Source organism: Megalobrama amblycephala, linkage group LG3, assembly GCF_018812025.1.
Source record: "Megalobrama amblycephala isolate DHTTF-2021 linkage group LG3, ASM1881202v1, whole genome shotgun sequence".
NCBI classification, from domain to species: Eukaryota; Metazoa; Chordata; class Actinopteri; order Cypriniformes; family Xenocyprididae; genus Megalobrama; species Megalobrama amblycephala.
Genome location: NC_063046.1, coordinates 12059240 through 12082888, shown reverse-complemented (window position 1 = coordinate 12082888; position 23649 = coordinate 12059240). Strand labels below are relative to the sequence as shown.

Sequence of the window (23649 nt, the reverse complement as noted above, 5' to 3'; positions counted from 1 at the left end):
GGCGTACACCCTGACTGTTACGTAACAGTCTGTGTTATGTTGAGATTCACCTGTTCTTCGGAGGTCGTTTAAACAAATGAGATTTACATAAGAAGGAGGAAACAATGGGGTTTGAGACTCACTGTATGTCTTTTCCATGTACTGAACTCTTGTTATTCAACTATGCCAAGGTAAATTCAATTTTTGAATCTAGGGCACCTTTAATATTGTAACCACATAATTTGAAAACTATTGTATTATATCTTGTTGACTAAATAAATTCTGAGAATCATGTTTCTGTTCAGTGACTTTTGTAAGTACACCTGAAAAGATTACAAGACTATGAATAATAGTGACATAATATATATTGATTTCTATATGAATACCTGAATAGACAAGTAGAAAATCTATCTTAGTCCAGAAAACATACATTTTAATTCAATAAAGAACCTTTCTCTGAGTTAAGGAACGTTTATGACCACTGTAAAATCCACTTCACAACTTCTTCATCTTCGTCATAAAAATATTTTATGTATTAATTGTCTCCACAAAATGTTTCATTCAATATTTTTTTAAACCTTTACTATAAAGCATGAGTATTAACCATATATAAATGTTTCAGTTAATTTTTTGTTTTGTTTTGTTTTGAGCTGCCATTAAAAAATGGTTTAGCCTTCCTGAATCTTATTGTCCATGGTGATTCTACCATCAGTTCCTACTGATGCACTGGGTGGGTGACAACGGCGACCTGTATGGAGGCTCATTGGCAGCATGTACTCTGACCCTGGCTGATGAACACTTCCTGTAGATGAGCACTGCAGAAGACAGTAGAGAGAAAGCAGCCATGATGCTCAGCACTGCTGCCACAATGATCTCTTCCTTAGAAACTATGACTGAGGAGAGAAGCATGAGGCTGGGCTGAGGAGTGGCATCTTTCTCTTTCACATCATGATCACTACGATACAGAAAAGATATATTACTTATAGATAGACTCAGCTGAAAAAGAAATACACTGTATTTGGAATTCTGTAACTGCTGACAAATTGTGATGCAGGTAAAACACATAGAAAATCATTTAAGATTCGAAAGTAAAAAAAAACCCCAAAGGATTAGACCCACCTTTCAATGGATGCACCAACGTTAAGAAGGTTATCTGCCTTTTGCCTTGATGTAGGAGGAGCTAAATCAGAATATTTACATAATCTGTTGTCTGGGCAGAAAACTAAACCCTGATAGCCAGACACCTATATAATTTAGAGACAGAGAGTTAAAACAAATCAAAAGGCAGTCCAGTCATGTGAAACAAGTGTTAAATGATTCAGTCATTATAGTTAACCTGTAGATTTTACTTAAAGGTAGGGTAGGCAATTTGTTTTATAAACACTTTTTGTTATACTGGTTGAAAATCTCTTCACACCCTGATAGGAATCAATAATAGAAGTAGTCTAAATATTAAAGGGTTAGTTCACCTAAAAATGAAATAATGTAATTTATTACTCACCCTCATGCCGTTCCACACCCGTAAGACCTTCGTTCTTCTTCAAATTAAGATATTTTTGTTGAAATCCGATGGCTCAGTGAGGCCTGCATTCACAGCAATGACATTTCCTCTCTCAAGATCCATTAATGTACTAAAAACATATTTAAATCAGTTCATGTGAATACAGTGGTTCAATATTAATATTATAAAGCGATTAAAATATGTTTTTAGTACATTAATGGATCTTGAGAAAGGAAATGTCATTGCTGGCTATGGAGGCCTCACTGAGCCATCGGATTTCAACAAAAATATCTTTATTTGCGTTCCGAAGATTAACGAAGGTCTTACAGGTGTGAAACGGCATGAGGGTGAGTAATAAATGACAGAATTTTCATTTTTGGGTGAACTAACCCTTTAAAACATACATATATCTTCCGTGGAAGTCACAGAACCACAAAAAAGTGTTTGTCCAATCATTGCATTTGGTCCGAGGTGTGGCTTTGGAGAGAGCACTGAAAGGAGGGTGTGATCTTATGCTTTCAAAGCTAGTTTGCTATTGCTAGCCTACTCTACTTTTAACGTTTCTAGACATAAATGATGAGTTATCACTAACCTCAACACTCTTTCCTGCTGGGCAATCCAGCCAATCAGAATCCCTTACTTGAATTTGATATTTGTTTCTTCCAGTGCATCTGTGTCTGTAACAATGACCTGCCACTGATGCATGGGAGGATGAATGATTCTAAAAAAAGCAAGGATTTTTTTTTTTTTTTTTTTTACATTAAAACAGCCTTTACTAGTGGTTCTAAGTATCTGAAAACTGTTGCTTTGTCATATTTAAACATTTATAATTTGTACATAAATGGGAGAACATGTGGTACCGGTCTGGTGAGGTTGGATATGAAACAGCGGCTGTCTGAGCCATATATCTCTCCACTTCCTTCATTCATTCCACTCCTCTCATTCTCCTTGTTCCAGCACTCACTCTGATGAAGAAATGTGGCATTACACAGTGATAATCATGTGGGAAGTTTTGTTAAGGTGACAACAAAGTGAGGGAGTGGGCAAAGAGAAAAAGATCTCTAAACAAAGAACGGGAGACTCACAGCATTTGCCAGGGGTTTGAAAATGTGGCAGCCATCCAGGTATGGATCAGTGAGACACTTCCCCTTGTGTAAGTGAAGGTAGTGACAACCCAATGCACTGGGAGGAAGACAGTGGACAGTTTATGTATCACATTTTCTACTCTTCAAAAAAAAAAACTAATAAACTAATAATAATAAGAAGAAATTTTTTAACCAATTTTAGAAAAGCCATTTCAACCTTTTTAACAAGCCCACCATTTAAGCATGCAAAATATAGTTTGCTATAAATCAGTGTCTAAATACCTGTGTTTATTCAAAGATGCATTATTTGTTTTATTACCCGTCTGTGCAAAAGAAAGTTGAAGAATTGTGACAGGTAGAGAGGGACCCAAACTGACTGCCTTCACCTAAAACACACACAGAAACAAACAGCAAGATTGGTAAAAAAGTAAACGGGCAAGTCTGAGGTTTGACTCCAGCTTCAACAAGTGCATAATATGTATCTTTATGTATGTAAACCAGCAAACTGGACTGATTTCCTGGCTCAATAGTGGATGTCTTACCCTCTCCCCACACCAGGCTTTGAGCTTGGCTAAAGTTCACTGAATACCAGCCTGTATCCTGGAGGGCAGCGAGTGTGATGTGATCGATGCGAATTAAAGACGGCTCCACCAGTAAAGCTGCCATAATGGAGCCCTGAAGCACACGGGCCTCCCAGTGTGATGAGAGACCGTCTGAACCAACATCCTGAGAGGAAGAAAGAGCCAGAGGGAGGAAGTGTTTGAGTGTATCATCTGTGTTTTACATTAGGCAGCAGCTATTTACATTAAGAAAGGTAGATGCTATTTACACTGTGCAAAATAGATGCTATTCAAGGTGTAAATAAAGGTAAAATATCAGAGCAATGGTAGACAGTGTCAATATCAATGTAGAGCCATATTTTTTTTTTAATACTTTGGAGTACCATATAAATGCCATTATTTATACTACTATTCAAAAGTTTGTGGTCTATTTAATTTGCTAATGTTTTTGAAAGAAGTCTCTAATGCTCACCAAGGATGCATTTATTTGATGAAAATACATTAAAAACAGTAATATTGTTAAATATTATTATAATTTAAAATAACTGTTTTGTATTTCAATATATTTTAAACTGAACTTTCAGCAGACATTTATAGAAGCCTGTTTGCACCACGGAATAAAAAATACAAAAGGTAAATTGTGATTTCTTATCTCACAATTGTGAGTTTGCATTTTCTTTTTTTCCTCAGAATTTTGAGATATAAACTTGCAATTGTGAGTTATAAAGTCAGAATTCCAAGATATAAACTCGCAATTCTGAGAAATAGTCACAATGCGAGAAAAGTCAGAAAAATCTCACAGTCATTTTTTCTCAGAATTGTGAGATTGCAAATTATAAAGTCCAATTTTGAGAAAAAAAGCTCACGATTCTGACATTTTCTCACAATTCTGACTTTTTTTCTCAAAATTGCAAGATATAAAGTCGCAATTGCGAGAAAATGCCAGAATTGCGAGTTTATATATTTTTTCCTCAGAAATGTGAGATAAAATGTCGCAATTACCTTTTTGATTTTTTTTTTCAGTGGCGGAAGCAAGCTTCCATAGCCATTACTCCAGTCTTCAGTGTCACTCGATCCTTCAGAAATCATTTTAATATGCTGATTTCATGCTCAAGAAACATTTCATATTTTTATCAATGTTGATAAAAATCAATGTTTTTAACAATTTATTTTATTAACAGTTGTGATGCTTTGATTAATAGAAAGCTCGAAAGAACATTATTTGAAATATTATTTTTTGTAACAATGTAAAAGTCTTCACTGCCACTTTTGATCAATTTAATGCATCGACTCAGTATTATTTCAAATACACTGTTTGGAAGTTAGTCGGCTGATACCAACAACAAACGTCTAACCAATCAGCATTAGGGGGCGTATAACTGTTGAGGAGAGAGAACGAGCAAGAGGGAGATTTGAAAATAATAAGAAAAAAAACCTGCAGAACGAGAGATGGGACACAATACAAAAGAGCTCAAAAGAATATCACTGGAATGAAGGTTTATGACTGGGCAAGGACCCACGTTTATATTAGAAAAGCTTTCCAGCACTGGAGAGAGCTGAGTGGGAAGGCCTAAAAACAGAGAGGCTGCTTTGATTCCTTATCATGTGAGTAACACTGGGTTTTGATTGTCTGGAGCTGCTGTTCTGTTGGCGATTATCAACAAAATCTTGTTTGTATTTACTCTTGTGTACTGTATGTTCATTTTTTGTGCTTCTTTGTTGTTCGTTCATCATCTGCGCTTTATTTTTCGTGAAGCATTTTGCTGTGCTAAACAGACATCCACTCGCATTGCGTGTGTAACAGAGGCCAGATAGTGAGAGTTTTGCAGTTAAACTACTGCACACTGACACCCGCTAGAGAATGAGGTGTTAGGCGTCATTGGTTGTGCATTCGCTTTGCATGCCAACAGCGATCGGGCCGGGGTTCGAGACCGACTCAGAGCAGGGTGGTTAGGATTGGAGTGTGAGTTTTGGAGGCGGAGCAATGAAGAGAGGGGTGGGTTTGTTGTTTAGGTTGATTTCAAATATCAAGTGTTCAACAACTAATTTGAGAAATCACATACAGCACCTTTAATTAATTTAACTTAAAAGAAAAAAAATCTTACTGACCTCAAACTTTTGCATGTACTGTATGTGGTAAATGTTCAGTGCTATGGTATATATATCAAATATAACATCACGGTATCATGTCACAGTAGTGTTTTGTACATGGTGGTTACCTTGTTCTCTAATGGAGCTCCAAGGTCAGTGTGGGTAGAGATGAGATGTTTCTGCATTGCTCTGATCACAGTAGGAGAATAGAGTCTAGCCTGCCCCATCTCGTCTGTGCTAATCACCTGACCATGAGACCAGCAGTCTACACCAGCTTCATAATACACACAATGATGACAAGAAATACCAGCAAATGCACAACAGGACTACAATAACCACCATAACTCTAATAGACATTTATTCATTTACATAAAGAAAATTTAAGCTCCGTTACTTACCCTGAGAGGAGAGAGAACAATCCTTCCTTTGGCTGAGGAGATCTTTGCTGAAGCCCAATACATGGAAAAGCTCATGGATCACTGTCTGTACCAAAACAAAGATGACAAATAGTGTGCTGTAGATCAGTTTTTCTCATTGTACTATAAGTGCAGTTCACTTTCCCTTCTCAAACACACTCACTGTCACCTGCACATAGTGTTCATGTGTGTATCTTTCCATATTTAGCGGCTCTCTACAGATGACCATAGTCCCAGCCAGAGGACGCCCCTCTGGATCTGCCTGACAGTGAGCAGCATAAGCCAGTAAACTAGACTGAGAGACAGACATGTAAAAATGTGGCACTATATGACAACCTACATTAACCTCAGTAGATTCATAGCCTCTAGTACCTCTGCTCGGCATTTATCTGTGCTGTGAGCAAACACATAGAGCAGGAAGTCAGTGTCAGGAACTCCCATCCCCTCTGGCTTCAGCACTGTCGGGACTGGATGCTCAGGATGTGGATAAACAGCACAGCCATCTAGGTGCTCATCTGGGATCTGTAAGCAGGACTGAACACTAAGTGCAATGTTTTTGAGTAGTAGTATTAAAGGGTTAGTTCACCCAAAAAAAAAAATTCTGTCATTTATTACTCACGCTCATGCCGTTCCACACCCGTAAGACCTTTGTTAATCTTCGGAATGCAAATTGAGATATATTTGTTGAAATCCGATGGCTCCATGAGGCCCTTATAGGGAGCAATGACATTTCCTCTCTCAAGATCCATTAATGTGCTAAAAATATTTTTAAATCAGTTCATGTGAGTACAGTGGTTCAATATTAATATTATAAAGAAAATAACAAATTATTTAGTGATGGCTGATTTCAAAACACTGCTTCATGAAGCTTCGAAGCGTTATGAATCAGCGTGTCGAATCAGCGGTTCGGAGCGCCAAAGTCACGTGATTTCAGCAGTTTGGCGGTTTGACACGTGATCCGAATCATGATTCGATACGCTGATTCATTATGTTCCAAAGCTTCATGAAGCAATGATTTAAAATCGCCCATCACTAAATAAGTCGTTTTTTTTTTCTTTTTCTTTTTGGCGCACCAAAAATATTCTCGTCGCTTTATAATATTAATATTGAACCACTGTACTCACATGAACTGATTTAGATGTGTTTTTAGTACATTAATGGGTCTTGAGAGAGGAAATGTCATTGCTGGCTATGCAGGCCTCACTGAGCCATTGGATTTCAACAAAAATATCTTAATTTGTGTCCCGAAGATGAACGAAGGTCTTACGGGTGTGGAACGGCATAATGGTGAGCTATAAATGACATTATTTTCATTTTTGGGTGAACTAACCTTTTAATGTAATGAGACTCACATTCACGCCGAAGCAGCTCTCGAATCTGTAGTTCTCTTTGGCTCTGCCACATCTGAGGAGAATGACACTAGTTGACTAATTAAAATACATTTTGAAAATCAGTACAAGTGAAAAGTCAATGAGCAAGTACTACTAACACTACTAGCACAGACCAAACCATTGACAGAGCTAGTGCATTTCAGTAAGAGCAAAGACTATAGAATAACACAAGACATGTCACTCATATTTTTTTGAATGGGAGAAAGTGTAACGCGCAATATGGCGGAATAAGTCCCGCGTTCAAAATAAGAGCCAATCACCGACTGGTAAAGTCATCGCGTCACTTCAGCGTCCGTTAGAAGCACTGGTTTCTATAGAAACAGTCAGACGCGCGCCTCCAAAATGAGGCACAAGAGACGCGCATTTAGGTCTGCGCATGTGCATTAGCTTGAACCAGCCTAAAAAAATATTTTTTTTTGTCATGATTCGAGCGTTTGGGAAAAAAATTATGAGACAGTTGTTGTCAGAATTAATTGGTGATTTCAAATATGAAATTTAATCGAAAGCTTGGTAAACAGCTTTGGAGAATTTGATGTTTCCCCATTCAAAGAGATAGGAGCTGCATGGATGCCCAGGATGCCCGAGAGGCGTTTCAAAGATGGGTGAAATGACTTATCTTAAAGGGACTTTGGTAAGAGTCAGAAAAGAAGTGTAAAATATGTGAAACGTACTTCATGTGGTTAACAGTGCTACTGTTTCTCCAGATGAATTTGCAGTATTTGTTTATGTCTCTGTTCAGCAACAGATTATCTGGAACTCGTCTCACTATGAACAAACATACACAATAATGTTGCTCAAGAAGAAAGGATTGGGTAGAAATTGAAATTTATGTCTCTCAATATTAGTTTTGTCTGTACTGCACTTAAAACAACCACACACCAGACAGTAAACTGGAAACTTCATTCACAGCCTCATCAACTGCGGTCATTAGTCTCTCTCTCTCCCAGTCAGAGAGGGCGGGGCTTTCTGAGGGTATCCAGATCTTGATCCTAATTGGTTGTGGAACCGCCATGGATTCTACATGTCTCTCAGCTCTTTTAGATCTTTGAGGTTTAGGTGCTGGATTCTCCTCTGATGCAGTAACAGGTACGTTGATTGCGGCTTCACCCAAGGGCCAATGAGCAGAGGCGTATTGACCAGTGGGCGGGGACACAACTTTGATTGATTTCTGAACTTGGTCAAAGATGCACTTCCCCCAAGTACATGGAAACCATGGCAACAGTAATATGCCAATACAAACACAAGGCATTATCTAGTTTAGCATAAAACACAAAGAAAAGCACTAATTATTTGAAAAAGGAAGTATTACAAATGTTTTATGGGCAATGAGACTAAATTAAATATATTAAAAATATAAGTAAAAGTGTGCTTTTATAAACTCTAATGTAAAAAAGTTTGTGTTGGAAAGACTTTCTTAAATTTCACCAAAATCAGAGTTTTTTTTTTTTACACAATACAGCAATAATTCTTAACTCAAATAACAATTATCTTATAATGAATTTTTATTGTTTCTGAAAGAAGTCTCCTACGCTCACCAAAGCATTTATTTTATTTTTTTATATTTTATAAACCAGTAATAGTGCGAAATAACTTTTACTTAATACATTTTAAAATTTAACAGTTAATTTATTTCTATGATGACAAATCTGAATTTTCAGCATCATTACTTCAGTGTCACATGATCCTTCAGATATCATTCTAATATACTGATTTGGTGCTCAAGAAACATTTATTATCAATGTTGAAAACAGTTGTGCTTCTTAATATTTTTGTGGAAACATGACTCTTTGGTGAATAGAAAAGTATTAATTAAAAATACTTGCAATACTTGCAAAAAAACTTTTGTAACGCTATAAATATCAAATGTCCTTGCTGATTAAAAGTATCCGTCTCTCTCACACACACACACACACACACAATTACTGACCCCAAATTTTTAACATTAGAACAAATAATAAAAAAAATTCCTTCACACAGAAAAATCAACAGATTTCTTACCAGCATAGTATCAGTCCTTTAGCTTGTATTTGGAAACAGGAAACTGGTTTGTTCCTCTTGTGAGCAGAATGATCCTCCTCCTCAGGATGTAAAGAAACTGAGGCAATGCAGTCTTTGAAGTGCAAATAACACAATCACCTCTCATAGTTTCAGTAGAACTGACGACATAATGCTTCATATTCCCTTCAAAGGGACAGTCACATTCTTCACCTGTAACATTCCATTCTAGATTTTTTGTTTTTAGATCTATGTTGACAGCATAGTTTTTGTTGTTTTTACCTTGCAGAAACCATTCAGCTTTAAATTGTGCAAATAAAGTCTTTTCCATTCTCCATAAACACAAGAAACCAAACCGCAACATTTGAGTTGGCACATGAAATCACACAAGCAAGAATAAAAGTGCAAATCATTTTATTCTTTGTGGATTTTCCAGGTTTAGCAAATATATACAGTGAAATTCATCCTACTATCATCAGTTCATCTAAGAAAGATAATTCCCACCCACGTCTTTCTAATCACCATTCAGCAGATGAGAGTTCAACATCTCTGCATTAAAAATACATAGAATAAAAACAACATCGACAGGGTAAAAGAAGGAGTGAACTGACAGATCTTAACAGCAGCTGAAATCAAGTGACTATAGATATGGCACTACGACTGGTCGCCTATTTATTATCCACTGAGCCAGAAAAGTATGAAATCTAAACTTTTCATTTTGAAAAACATATTCAAGTTATTGTGATACGGTGATGTCATTCAGGTTGGTGGTGCATATGGAGGTGCGAGTGAAACCTCCAAGAAGGATTGTCTCCACTGAGTGGCTTACCACTTTCAGCTAGTTCACTCTCTCTCGTACACACACATTCACTCACTCACAACACACAAGTCTTTATTATTAAGTTATTGCCACAGTTGCCATGCACTACCATATACATAGCGAGGGTGAGTTCTACATCTATGTGTAAACTTTTGTGCAAGTGTGTTTGGCCCTACGTGCAAGCACATACGCAGTCTCATACTGTCTAGTGATGTACAGGAAGCTCAATCAAAGGCACTTCTGAGGAACACACAATAAAATGTGGCCTGTAGCATTATGAGGTAAACTCACATGTATGTACATCACACAACCATGTCTGCAGATAAAAATAAAAGCAATTCTAACTAAAATCAATCATTTTCACCAACATTGCGGATCACAGAGGAACATTTCGTAAGCCAGCTGGGGGAGATTCTTTGTGCAAATGCTCTTCTATCATACTCAACAATTAAGATAAGTGCACAACCGACACACATCTGTACACACGCAGTCGCTTGTCAAATATTTTTGACACACATTAATTCAATACTTTGTCTTTTACGTCAGGAAAACAGATGCTCTAATACAAGTTAAGGCACCAAGCCAGCACAAGAAGCAAACATGGTGACGCTCACGTGCTGAAAAAAGAAAAAAAAGGCAGGGAGAGCGAGAACATGGTGAACAGAGAGGCAGAACTGGAAGGGAAAAGAAAGAATAAGTCACTCATGTCAGCATGGGCACATCATCTTCAGAGGCTGTGTCATCAGAGAGAGGGATCAGCAGCACTTCATCTTCTGAGGATGAAGAGGAAAAAGAGGGGGATGCAGAAAGAGGAAGAGAAGTAGGGGACGGGGAGGGTCTGAAACGAGAAATGCTCCGCCCTAATGTTTGGAAGAGAGATGCTAGGGAAGGGCTGCTCGGGGGGATAGTGATGATGGGTGGGGTCTGAAGTGTTTCAGGTTCTTCAATTGGCTGGACAGAAAATGGCGGTGGGGGAGAAGGAGGACGAGGAGCCTCCGCTTGCTGCTGTGTTTCTGTCTGTTGGGATAAACACAGTTTTTGAGGCAAGGACTGACTTGCAGCCTCTGTAGACACTGAGGAGACTCCAGGACTTGACTGACTGGGTTCAGTGCTAGTATTAGAGGCTTCTGTCTGTTGGGAGGAAGAAGCTGTGGTCTGTGTTGCCCTGGGTGCGGGCCGAGGAAGTAAGCCCCATCTTCGTAGGCGTCGCACTGCTCTGCGGACAAACCGAGGCCTGCGTCTTCGCCGTAGAGAGGAAGCATTGTCTTGTCTGAGGAGCTGTAGTATTCCTCTCAGAGAGAGTGAGACAGTCTGAAAAAAGACAAAAAGCATTGTGGAAACAAAAACATGCAAATGGGACAAACACAAAAATCCACAAACAATAGAACAGAAATTACAAAATATCATATAGCCGGTTAGGGATGGAAGATTTAATGTATTCATTTTTTAAAAATAACTGTTTCTACACTAGAGTATATACTACCATTGAAAAGTTTGGAATAGTTAAGATATTTAAATATTCTCTTATGCTCATTCATGCTGCATTTATTTGATCAGAAATCAAGTATAATAGTAATATTCGGTTGTTAAGTCTGACGTCACGTGGCAGTGCTTACGGGTCCAAACACTCTAACAAATAGTGCAAATATACACACACGATGTGGTGTAAAATTATAATCACAACCTTTATCTCCATACCAAAATCCCAGATGGCCAGACAGCCATTCATCTTTTATAAATCGTTAAAATATTAATGTCATGGAGACTGTTATGTAGACTGTAAGTATTTTAAATGATTAACTTTAAAATGTTAAATGTTTAATATGAATAAATAGCGCTCATAAACGGCCGCGGAGGTGCCATTCTCAAGTGAAACGAGTCGAGGCTTGGACCCAGAAACGGCGTTCCTTACGTCAAGACTTAACAAGCGGATTGTGAAATAATATTACAATTAACTGTTCTCTATTTTAATGTATTTTAAAATATAATTTATTCCTGATATGGCAAAGCTGAATTTTAGTAGCCATTACTCCAGTCTTCAGTGTCACATGATCCATCAGAAATCATTCTGATGTGCTGCTCAAGTAACACTTTTATTATTAACAATGTTGAAAACGTTTGTGCTGCTTAATATTTTTGTGGAAGCCATGATATATTTTTTCAGGACTCTAATAAATAGAAATTCAAATTAACAGCATATAATTGACATATAAATCTTTTGTAACATTATAAATATCTTTATTATCAGTATTGATTATTATGTATAATAATAATAAATATTAAAACAATATATTTAAATGTGATGCATTGCATATTTCTCCTAAACTTGATGCATTAAAACTGTAACAGGAGCTCTTACTTCATTGGGGTTCTCAGTAGGGAAGTCTTCCACTGGTGGAATGATTCCCTGAGCAATCAGCTGACCATAAGAGGGCGGGGCCTGCTGCTGGATCATTTCAGCCTCCTGCCGAGTGATTGGTGCGAACATGCTGGGAAGGCAAAAGAAGTGTACACAAATATTGTCACTAAAAGTCATTATTATAACATAATGTGTCACATAATGATGTCCTGTTTTTTGTCAGGAAAAAAATCACTGACAAAGTTGTAAAATTATTTTCATTTTTCTAGTTAAGATGGTTTTACCTGTATTCTCGAGTGCGTAGTGAGTACAGCTTGCAGGTGCAGCCCATTGCAATGACTAGCAGAAGACCGCAAACTAGGCTTCCAACAGTAGCTGCGGTTATGACCTTTCGAGGCAGGGTCACAGTGCAGTTAAGCTCATCTGTGCCATCCTTGCAGTCCACCTGTCCGTCACAACGCCAGCTCTCAAACACACACCTGCTCAATGAATTAAACATTGGTAGATTTTAAACACAGAAACCAATCATATGGTGGGAAAAATACATACACTACCATTAAAATGTTTCATGTCAGTAAGAAATTAATACTTCCATTCAGAAAGGACGAATCAAATTGGCTGTTCAAAATTGAGAGTAAAGAGTTTTACTTTGATACAAAAAATTATTTAAATAAATGAAAATGATGTTCTTTTGAACTTTCTACTCATCAAACTATCCTAAAAAAATGTGTCACAGTTCTCAATAAAATATTAAACAGCACAACTATTTTCAACAATGATAATAATAAGAAATATTTCTTGAGCCCCAAATCAACATATCAGAATGATTTCTGAAGGGTCATGTGACACTAAAGGATGGCTGCTTAAAAATCAGCTTTGCATCACAGGAATAAATTACATCTTTAAATATATTCAAATAGATAAAGTTGTTTTTATTGCATTTTTGATCAAAAAATGCAGCCTTGATCGTAAGAGTCCTCACTAAAAACATTTTTTTTTAAACTCACCGACCTCAAACATTTGAACAGTAGTGTATACTCGTTTATGAACATATACAAACCTGTCACTGTCGCAGTGAAAGGTCCCAGGTTGGCAGATGGTACATTCTCTTTCATCAGTTCCATCTGCACAGTTAAGCTGGTAGTTGCAGCGCTCGTGAATCGAGAAGCAGACTGGGTGGTCAAGCTGGCGGCCTGCTTTCTTAATTCCTCCCATCCCACAGAGGAAGTGCCCAGCTTCGCAGCCCCAACATCCTTCCTCATCTACGCCTGTTTCAGGACAGTCCCAGTGCCCATCACAACGCTGCTTCGGGGTGTAACAGCCTCCCAGTGATCCCCCACAAAGCTCCTCCCAAGGTAGGCAGTAATCCGTGATGCGATAGGTCGCATTAAATCCCCGCCCTTCAAATGAAGGCTCCATATGGTAGATCAGGGAAAGCAAGCCAGTGTGGGATTCAACATCTACTGCTTTGTTATTGGACACAGAGTTGATCTGTAATATTCAATGAGAGGAGATATAAGACTTATTATTCATAACATCAAAGGCTGGAGTGGTATGACAGTTTAATGAAACAACAAGATTGAAATATATTAATCTGCATCGATCAAGCACAAGCTACATCATCTCGCAGACAAAGAGTAAAACTCACTGTTTTAATGATGTTGCCTGTGCCGTGGGGCTGGTCTGTGATTGTGATCATGTCTTGGGGACCCAGTTCCAGTTGTTGAAGCTCTAATTTGAGTGGTCGTGAATCCTGGGGGTCAACTGTCCACACACAGTCCACCGGTTGTCCCGTTTGTAAAGGGGGAGTGAATGACCCATAAAACGCACGCAAATACCCCCCACATGGCCCTCCTTGGGGCAATAAGTGAAAGTCAGGGATTTTGGGTGGTGGTACATCTGTGCTGGATAATGGGATCGCCAAGGTAGTGGTTTCAGCTGGAGGGAGGTGATTTACATCGTCTATTGGTGGATCAGGGCTAACATAGTCGCATCCGTCCTCGTCAGAGCCAAGTTCATCACCCACACCAAGGCATTCAACTCGTCCGTTACAGCGCCACGATGCCGGGAGACAACGTTCACTGTAACATTCAAACTCGCCTGGAAAACAGGGACCTGAGTCTGGAGAGGTGGGAGAAACACAAACGAACCCTGTTAATAAACTGACACTTACCAAATTATTAAATACTCCAGAAAAGAGTTTTTACAGTCTTCTGGATGAAGTCAGTGAGAGGGCAAGAACTGTGAACATTTCCCTTCAATGTGTTCCACTCTACCTTTAATATATGAAAGACGGAACCCTGTTACTGAGTAGAAACGACTGAGTAAGTGGTGCGTCACTGTAATGTTTCCCCCTGTCATCTCAAATGGTGCTGGAAGCTGGAAACCGCAGAGTTTGAAAGGGCTGCCAGTGAGAGGAACCACGGTCACCCATTCCCGTCCACATCTCATATTAAACTCGGAAAAACTTCAAAAGAGATGGACACAAATTAAATGGCAGATGGAAATGGACTATTTACTGTGTAAGGATCAAAGCAATCTCTCATCTAGTTAACAACAAAAGCCATTTGTATGGCTGACTTACACTTTTAACATTCATATTGTTCATATATGCATAGAAGCTTTAATTTATATATTTTCAACGCTCCAAAAACAAATTTCAATAAAATATTATTGGTACCTGATGATGACACGCTCCCCAATTTTTGAGGTTATCAGCCAACTGCAGTTGAGAGGACGGGAAGACCAGGAATGGTGGGCAGAGTTATGAATCTCTCCTTGTCTTTGTTGTAGTATTTTGGGTGAATGATCACAATGAGCTGAAACAGACAGTTAAAGCAAAAATATCTTTTAAATTGATTGATTGATTATATGCGAAATTATCACAACAAACGGTCAGTGATTTACTAAAATTATTTGTGAACATCATTTTGGACATGAAAGCAGGTGGAATGGCCTTTAAAGCATATAACTAAATAATAATGAGCATTTAAAGCTGCAGTCTGCGATTTTTGGCCCTCTAGAATTTAGTAAACAGAACTGCACGTGTCTTGCGGAAGAACATTGTAGCCGGAGCTACTTTTCTCTGTGTATGTCTATGGCGAGTCACGCAGTTACTGTGATATTCTGTGGCGGGTTCTACCAGTCCGGAATATATACACTAATTATAAGTGTACCATAATAATTCAGGGTAAGACAAAAACACGGTTTGAAAAATGGATTCATGTTGTACATTCTCATTATATAATTTTTGTACATTTTTAAGACAAAAAAGTTACAGACAGCAGCTTTAAGTATATCAAAGACAATACCAAAGAGAAATCCTATGCAGTCAAGCAGGAAGTAAAGGCGCAGTGACATTGGAAAAAAAGGTCCATTGTCCTCTTTTATTAGTGTAGTAATGCACCACTCATAAAAGTAACTTTTAAACCAAGCAGCATTCTGTTGGTAAACGCAACAAATTCACATGAAAAACTTTTCAATGCTGCACTTGTTCTGTTCTGTCTTCCGGTTTGTATTTCCACAGCATGAAGGTAAGATCTTACAGATTTATGAATGAACTGCCCATTTTAAAATCGTCCCGGTCTACTGACATTTGTTATGACATCCGTTTCAAACATTACATTGCTCATGATAACTTTTGTTAACTCTACAATAAGTAAATTCACCAGCTAATTACTCTTCGACAGCCATGCCATAGAATATATAATATAATATAATATACAGAGCTACCACAAAAACTGAAGTTCAAACACAAAATTCTGAAGATGGCTGCGAGCTTGTTTCCCTGGCACAGAGAAGGTCTATAATGTCCTTTCAATATAAAAATGACAGGCACAAGGTACATATTTTTGGACTTTGGATGTGGAGATACCAATAAATTTCATTACACCTATGCCATTGGCGTTTAAAGGCATAGTTCACCCAAAAATAAAAATTCTGTTATCATTTACTCCCCCTCTAGTTGTTCCAAACCTGTATGAATTTCTTTCTTCTGCTGAACACAAAAGAAGATATTTTGAAGAATATGGGTAACCAAACAGTTGATAGGCCCCACTGACTTCCATATTATAGAAAAAAACACTATTGAAGTCAATAGGCCCCTTCAACTGTTTGGTTACCGACATACTTCAAAATATCTTCTTCTGTGTTCAGCAGAAGAAAGAAATTCATACAGGTTTGGAACAACTTGAGCTATCCCTTTAATTTCTAATGCTTTCGTTTTTGGCTTCACCTTTCTCGATGACTATTTTAGTCAGGAATGTTGCATTTTCAATTGGTGCATTGGGTGTGAATTAAAACAAGCATTCAGACTGAGAAACAAAGAGATGTTAAGCTCTTCCTTACCGGCGGCACTGAAGACCAGCTCCAGAGTGCAAGGAACTGTGGGAGGAAAAATACAAAAGTTGATCAAGGAATGCTAAATGTGGCGTATTGCCATTTATCATGATGTAAATACAATCAATTGTATGTTTATGTCACCATAGGTAACCTTTGGTTAAGTCAAAGTCAGTATTTCAATCTATATGAAAGTATAAAACAGTTTGTACCATATCTACGTGACACACAGTCAAGGACAAAATTCATGATATCTTACCTGATAAAAACAAAAGTCCTAAGACGGAAAGGCTGTGGGAAATAGACATTCTAACAAGTCGGTGTTTCATAAAACTAATTAAATTAAAATACAATTTATGTAAAACATATGGTCGGTAGATCCATCAGCTCGCCATAATAAGAGCCGTCACCATCACCAATGTGTCTTGTTGGAAGTGTTTAGCTGTAAAGACAAAAATAAACAACCATTTCAGACAAAGACAACACTGACAACTAGTGCCTGTCCAGCATTTGATTTCAAAAACAACTGCTTCAATTATAAACTCGACAAAAGTCAACATATGAATTCGAACACAAAATAGTCAGTAATTGACTAAAAAAGCGCATGAATGTTTTCGCAAGGATGACTTCCTGTCTCGCTCTCTTCCCAGCAGTGACGCAAATCGGTGTTAGGCAGAGTAGCACTGCAATGTTTATATACGAAACATTCAAACTATTCAGTGACACTTCATGCAGTCAGAACATATATTTCAGGGCATTTCCTTACGTTTCGACTGTAAGAAAGTAAGACGACCAGCGTCTAAACTGACGGATTGTTCCGAAAGTTTCGTTTCCGACTTCTAACCTGCCTTTCTGACTTGTCTGCTTTTTGCTAACGCTAGCTGGCTTCCTGCTTCTTACTTTACTTTATATTTGGACACTATTAAGACTTGATACCACCCTATAAACTATTCCAAATGAGATTCTATGCGTTTTTTCGTATAGTACTGTTTTATGAATTAATCTTTACCATACCTTTTCTCCTTCTCTCTTGTTGACATTCGTTCACAGTCACTTCCGCAAGTTCTGTTTCGTAGGTGGGAGACAACAATGCGCCACCCACCTACGTTTCAGTGACGCTATGCACGCTGCTTTCTGCTTGTAATGTTCGCTTTGCAACACTAGATGTCATAATTTAGCGCTTTATTTTCAGCATTGCTATGGGTTGTTGTAAATACACCACTATTCTCCACAGTGTTACTGTTTTTTAAAGGTGCAATATGTAAGAATTTTGCAGTAAAAATCCAAAAACCACTAGGCCAGTGTTATATATTTTGTTCACTTGAGTACTTACAATATCCCAAATGTTTAAAACTATTTGTAAATCGTGAGAAAATTGCAATTTTAACCAAGGCTCCAGGACGTGTGAGGAGTCGCCTTGTCAATTGCGTCATACCCGCGTTACGGTTTATTTTGTAGAAACCATGGAAACACCAAAGATGCTTTAATATATTACACATTTTAATAGACAAGGGAACAGCTGTTTTGATATATTTATAGACAGAAAACTAATTGTTGTTATATAGCTCAACACGTTTAGTCTTATTGTTTAAATCTAATTTTCTTGATTTTTTGCGAGTACCATGCTTTAACATGCCTCAGAGAAAAACACTATTTTGTGAAGTAGCTGACATAGCATATTCAGATGCAACTTTATCTTTAGTTACAGTAATACAGCATTTTCTCCATCATACAATACGTTTTAAAATTAATTGCATGCCATTTATCAACACAAGCCATCCAGCATTTAATATATTTTAAAATCGATCTATCTTACTGCAGTCAAGTCAAGTCAAGTCAAGTCACCTTTATTTATATAGCGCTTTTTACAATGCAGATTGAAGCAGCTTTACATTGATAACTGGTACATAATTTTTGCTGCACAGCAGCTCTTCAAGAATAGTGTCAATGCAGGCAGATCAAAGCACTGTTGAATAAATGTCAAGAATACTGTTGAATATCAAATGTCAAGTCAAATGTCAAGTGTCCCCAACTAAGCAAGCCAAAGGCGACAGCGGTGGAACAGTGTCTCACAGCAGCCGCCGAGCGAACGCACAGAGTAACCTTGTAACGTCCTTTTCAACACTCTCATATGTATCTAATATTATAAACAGAGCTGTGTTACCTCATACTCATGATCAGAAAAGCGGAAGCGGCGCCGGCGACTGTGTCATAATAAAAGTTCTGCTGCTCGTGAGGAGTGTGTTACGCAATCGCTCCAGCGGCCTCGTTCAGCTCCCACAACACTCGGTCCTGCTCTGCTTCACACTACAGTAACGTTAATAATCACATCCATGAACATGATTTCTTCCCGAGTCCTATCCTTATTCTTTTGCACTGTCCATTGAGGTGAAGACCACATTTCCAAAGATTCCGGCTCAAACTTGCCGTCATCAAGCTACGCCTTTGTTTTGAATAGGCCTCTAGCGGACAGAAAATATTACATATTACACCTTTAAGTAGTTTTTTTTATATATTTACTATGATAATAATTATAATAAGCCATGTATTTCTGCATCAAACGGAATCTTGCCAATCTAATAGGGGTGTGACGAGACAGGTATCTCACGAGAACGAGACGAGACAAGATTTTTACACACTATTTTTAATAAATCCTCAATGGCGAAATACATGACTAGAAAAATATTCTGCAGGTGTATTTTAAATGTTTCAACTAATCATCTTGTTATGAATGTCATTTCAGTTCTACTTTCTGAGTATGAATTATCATATGCAGTAAAAGACAACAATACTCAAGCACTGTAAAAGGTTTTGACACAAACTCAACTGACTGACTTCTCTTCTGTATGATTTCAGTCTCTTCAGACCTTACTGTACATGATTTATGAGCTTCTACAACTTTGACCTCCTAACTGAACTCCTTTCCACAAACTGATCATAGAAATAAAAACAGTATAAATAAAAATGGTAACACTTTACAACAAGGTCTCATTTATTAACATTAATGTATTAACCAACATCAACTAACAATGAGCAATATATTTGCTACAGTATTTATTCATCTTTGTTTATGTTAGCTAATAAAAATCATTGTTAGTTCATGATAGTTCATAGTGCATTAACTAATGTTAACAAATGAAACCTTACTGTTTGTGCTTAATAAATTAAGAGAAAACTGTTATTCATTTTTATGGTAACACATTACAGTAGGTGCAACCATAATCACACTCTCTCAATATTCAAAGTGCAAAAAAGACGAAATTTTTCTTTGATACAGAGCTGGTTACAACTACACTGCCCAGCCTAAAATAGCTTTCATATTGAGAGATATCTGTATTCATCAGGGAGCCGCTTTCAAAATGCGGGTATTGAAATCGCGTTTGAATGCGCGCTCACGTTTACTTTCACTTTCGTACGGTGACATCGCGCGTACTCTGTGAATATGGAGCGGCGGCGAACGTTATCCAACTGAATTAAATGTTTTTTATTTAAATACAAAGCAAAACGACAGTGGAGGCGTAATGTAAACGTAGCGGTGGCATATTCTTTCCTAATCATCCTAACTATCTGTCATGGCAACATCACCAGACTACTTTTCGCCTCGACGAGAAATCTCGTCACATTTTAGTCTCGCGAGATCTCGTGACACGAGATCTCGTCACACCCCTACAATCTAATATATTATAATCACTATTATTAAACTATTCATTTTATTGATAACATTTACAAACCTGATTCCAAAAAAAGTTGGGACACTGTACAAATTGTGAATAAAAAAGGAATGCAATAATTTACAAATCTCATGAACTTATATTTTATTCACGATAGAATATAGATAACATATCAGATGTTGAAAGTGAGACATTTTGAAATGTCATGCCAAATATTGGCTCATTTTGGATTTCATGAGAGCTACACATTCCAAAAAAGTTGGGACAGGAAGCCATAAGAGGCCGGAAAAGTTAAATGTACATGTAAGGAACAGCTGGAGGACCAATTTGCAACTTATTAGATCAATTGGCAACATGATTGGGTATAAACCATAGACAGTAAAAGAAATGGACACAGCGACCCCATTGGAACTCAATTGAGACAAGTGAAGCCCATTTTTAGCGATTTTTAGCACTTCCGTTTCTGACGCGCAGACTCAAACTAAGCTTGATGACGTCAGCAACCTGTCTGACAGATGTAAATCTTCTAGTAGCTGTGTGTGCAAACTGCCATCGTTAATCTTGCAGAGACGGCGAGCTTGAGCGGGGAGTTCTTTGGCGTGAGTGAGCAGGAGTAATTATTCTGATTAATTATTTTGTATAGTATTTTAAAATGTAACGCCAGTACGCCATATTAAGTTAATGCATACTATTGCCTGCGAGCTTCTCCTCCTGTCTGTACGGTAATTTCTCTACTGTGCGACAGAGAGTCGAGTGGTTATGACGCAATCGTTAGCCTATTTTTACAAAAACTGTTTCTACGGGGCCATAATGTAACATAGAAGGTAATGGAGCCCTTTATACATTGTCGTGTATCTTTAGAAATAAATAATGGACAAATTGAGTCTTTAAACGCCTCAGATGTAAAGTTATTTGCTGTCAAAGTGACGCCAAAATGAATGGGAGTCAATGGGATGGCTAACGCAAGTGAAGTTCTGCTACAAGATGGCGGCACGCGGCCGACTTCAACTTCCGGTCGACTTCCTTGGGCACTGGTATAAACAGAGGATCACCAATTCCCCCAATGCTGCGGCGAAAAATAGTGGAGCAATATCAGAAAGGAGTTTCTCAGAGAAAATTTGTTTGAAATTATCATCATCTACAGTGCATAATATCATCCAAAGATTCAGAGAATCTGGAACAATCTCTGTGCGTAAGGGTCAAGGCCGGAAAACCATACTGGATGCCCATGATCTTCGGGCCCTTAGACGGCACTGCATCACATACAGGAATGCTACTGTAATGGAAATCAAAACATGGGCTCAGGAATACTTCCAGAAAACATTGTCGGTGAACACAATCCACTGTGCCATTCGCCATTGCCGGCTAAAACTCTATAGGTCAAAAAAGAAGCCATATCTAAACACGATCCAGAAGTGCAGGCATTTTCTCTGGGCCAAGGCTCATTTAAAATGGACTGTGGCAAAGTGGAAAACTGTTCTGTGGTCAGACGAATCAAGAATTTGAAGTTCTTTTTTGGAAAACTGGGACGCCATGTCATCCGGACTAAAGAGGACAAGGACAACCCAAGTTGTTATCAGCGCTCAGTTCAGAAGCCTGCATCTCTGATGGTATTGGGTTGCATGAGTGCGTGTGGCATGGGCAGCTTACACATCTGGAAAGGCACCATCAATGCTGAAAGGTACATCCAAGTTCTAGAACAACATATGCTCCCATCCAGACGTCGTCTTTTTCAGGGAAGACCTTGCATTTTCCAACATGACAATGCCAGACCACATACTGCATCAATTACAATATCATGGCTGCGTAGAAGAAGGATCCGGGTACTGAAATGACCAGCCTGCAGTCCAGATCTTTCACCCATAGAAAACTAAACTAAATATTGAAATTTGAAACTTCCACATCATTGCATTCTGTTTTTATTCACAATTTGTACAGTGTCCCAACTTTTTTGGAATCGGGTTTGTACAATTAAAGGTGCTAAAGAGGATGTTTTGTTTTATACATTTTTGCAATATACTTGAAACTGTCTTTACTAACTGATAAAAGACTATTTATTAGGCGCACTGAAAGGAATAATATTAATATACATCATCTGTGCACGAGGTAGGGCCTTAAAAACATCAGCCAATCGTTTACACGATCATCGCGTAAACGATTGGCCCTCTGGCTTGTCAATCACTGCCAATACGTTCCTTGTGAAAGACGTGCGCGGATTGGCCCTCTGGCTTGTCAATCACTGCCATGACGTTCCTTGTGCGAGATGTGCGCGGCTGCGCGCTCCAGTAACTTTCCACACTCCACAGGCACCGCATACAGTGTTTTTGTCAGGAGACAGGAGTAACAATTGCAGATTATGAGTTACCTGCGGTGAGTCCGACATAATGAATCCACTAACACGACACAGCGAATGCCGGTGGTAAACACTCGTGTTCCAATACTCGTGCATGAGTTTTGGGAGGCGTTCCCTCGAAATGAGCTGTGAAGGAGGGGGGTTGTTCTTACGCATGCGCTCATTTCAAAAACTCACTAACAGTCTTTGGTTTCTCAGTCGATGAAAAGATCCTCTTTAGCACCTTTAAATGTTGTTTTATTTAAAAAAAAAAACTAAGTAATGTCTAATGAAAAAGTGGATAAGTATTCATACACAGCGCATATCATAATCACCGAGCATGTTTCTAAATAAAGTTGCTTTTTAAATAAAGTTTGAGGAAGCTTGGGGGTAGTGACATTGAAATGCGACCATGGTGTGCTGTAGTCCGTTTATAGCCTACTGTTCGCTTTTTATATCTGACGACTTTATTTAGGCTTTAAAATTTATAAATGTAGTGTTAATTTGTAAAGATTATCTTGATAGGCAAAACGATAGGCACAGCTTATTTGTTTTGTGATTTTCCAAAAGTCTATGGGAAAAATGCATAGGCTTTCGATCGAGGGAACCCGTGCGCCACTAACTTCCGGGTTGGCCTACAAAAACACATCATATCTCTGAGGTACTCTATTGTATGATGGAGAAAATTCTGTATTACTGTTACTAAAAATAAAGCTGCATCTGATTATGCTATGATAGCTACTTGACAAAATAGTGTTTTTCTCTGAGGCATGATAAAGCATGGTACTCGCAAAAAATCAAGAAAATTTGATTTAAACAATAAGACTAAACGTGTTGAGCTATATAACAATATTTAGTTTTCTGTCTATAAATATATCAAATCAGTTCCCTTGTCTATTAAAACATGTAAATATTAAAGCGTCTTTGGTGTTTCCATGGTTTCTACAAAATAAAACCGGAAACCGAGGGTAACGCGGGTATTACGCAATTGACAGGCGACTCCTCACACGTCCCGGACCCTTGGTTAAAATTGCAATTTTCTCACGATTTACAAATAGTTGCAAACATTTGAGATATTGTAAGTACTCAAGTGAAAAAAATATATATAACA

The 23649-nt window shown here is 38.1% G+C and overlaps 2 protein-coding genes across 3 annotated transcripts; both read right to left on the bottom strand.

The window, feature by feature from the left end:
* Nucleotides 1-490: 490 nt before the first annotated feature.
* LOC125264495 (leishmanolysin-like peptidase 2) lies at nucleotides 491-9264 on the bottom strand. The gene is made up of 15 exons (XM_048183856.1): nucleotides 9022-9264; nucleotides 7903-8275; nucleotides 7695-7788; nucleotides 6985-7036; nucleotides 6005-6154; nucleotides 5802-5927; nucleotides 5615-5699; nucleotides 5345-5490; nucleotides 3108-3291; nucleotides 2885-2951; nucleotides 2566-2662; nucleotides 2341-2445; nucleotides 2073-2201; nucleotides 1099-1223; nucleotides 491-934 (listed from the first exon to the last, which is right to left on the bottom strand). Exons 1-15 carry the CDS (start codon nucleotides 9025-9027, stop codon nucleotides 688-690), a joined length of 1986 nt encoding a protein of 661 aa, XP_048039813.1. The 5' UTR covers nucleotides 9028-9264; the 3' UTR covers nucleotides 491-687.
* A 151-nt stretch (nucleotides 9265-9415) lies between these two features.
* lrp10 (low density lipoprotein receptor-related protein 10) lies at nucleotides 9416-17707 on the bottom strand. 2 transcript variants are annotated; one of them, XM_048183846.1, is made up of 10 exons: nucleotides 17550-17707; nucleotides 16795-16977; nucleotides 16545-16580; nucleotides 14878-15016; nucleotides 14474-14664; nucleotides 13846-14318; nucleotides 13258-13688; nucleotides 12482-12676; nucleotides 12198-12327; nucleotides 9416-11149 (listed from the first exon to the last, which is right to left on the bottom strand). In XM_048183846.1, exons 2-10 carry the CDS (start codon nucleotides 16862-16864, stop codon nucleotides 10541-10543), a joined length of 2274 nt encoding a protein of 757 aa, XP_048039803.1. In that variant the 5' UTR covers nucleotides 16865-16977; nucleotides 17550-17707; the 3' UTR covers nucleotides 9416-10540. The 2 variants fall into 2 exon arrangements, with proteins under 2 accessions (XP_048039803.1, XP_048039804.1); XM_048183847.1 differs by lacking the exon at nucleotides 17550-17707 and adding an exon at nucleotides 17302-17448.
* Nucleotides 17708-23649: the final 5942 nt, after the last annotated feature.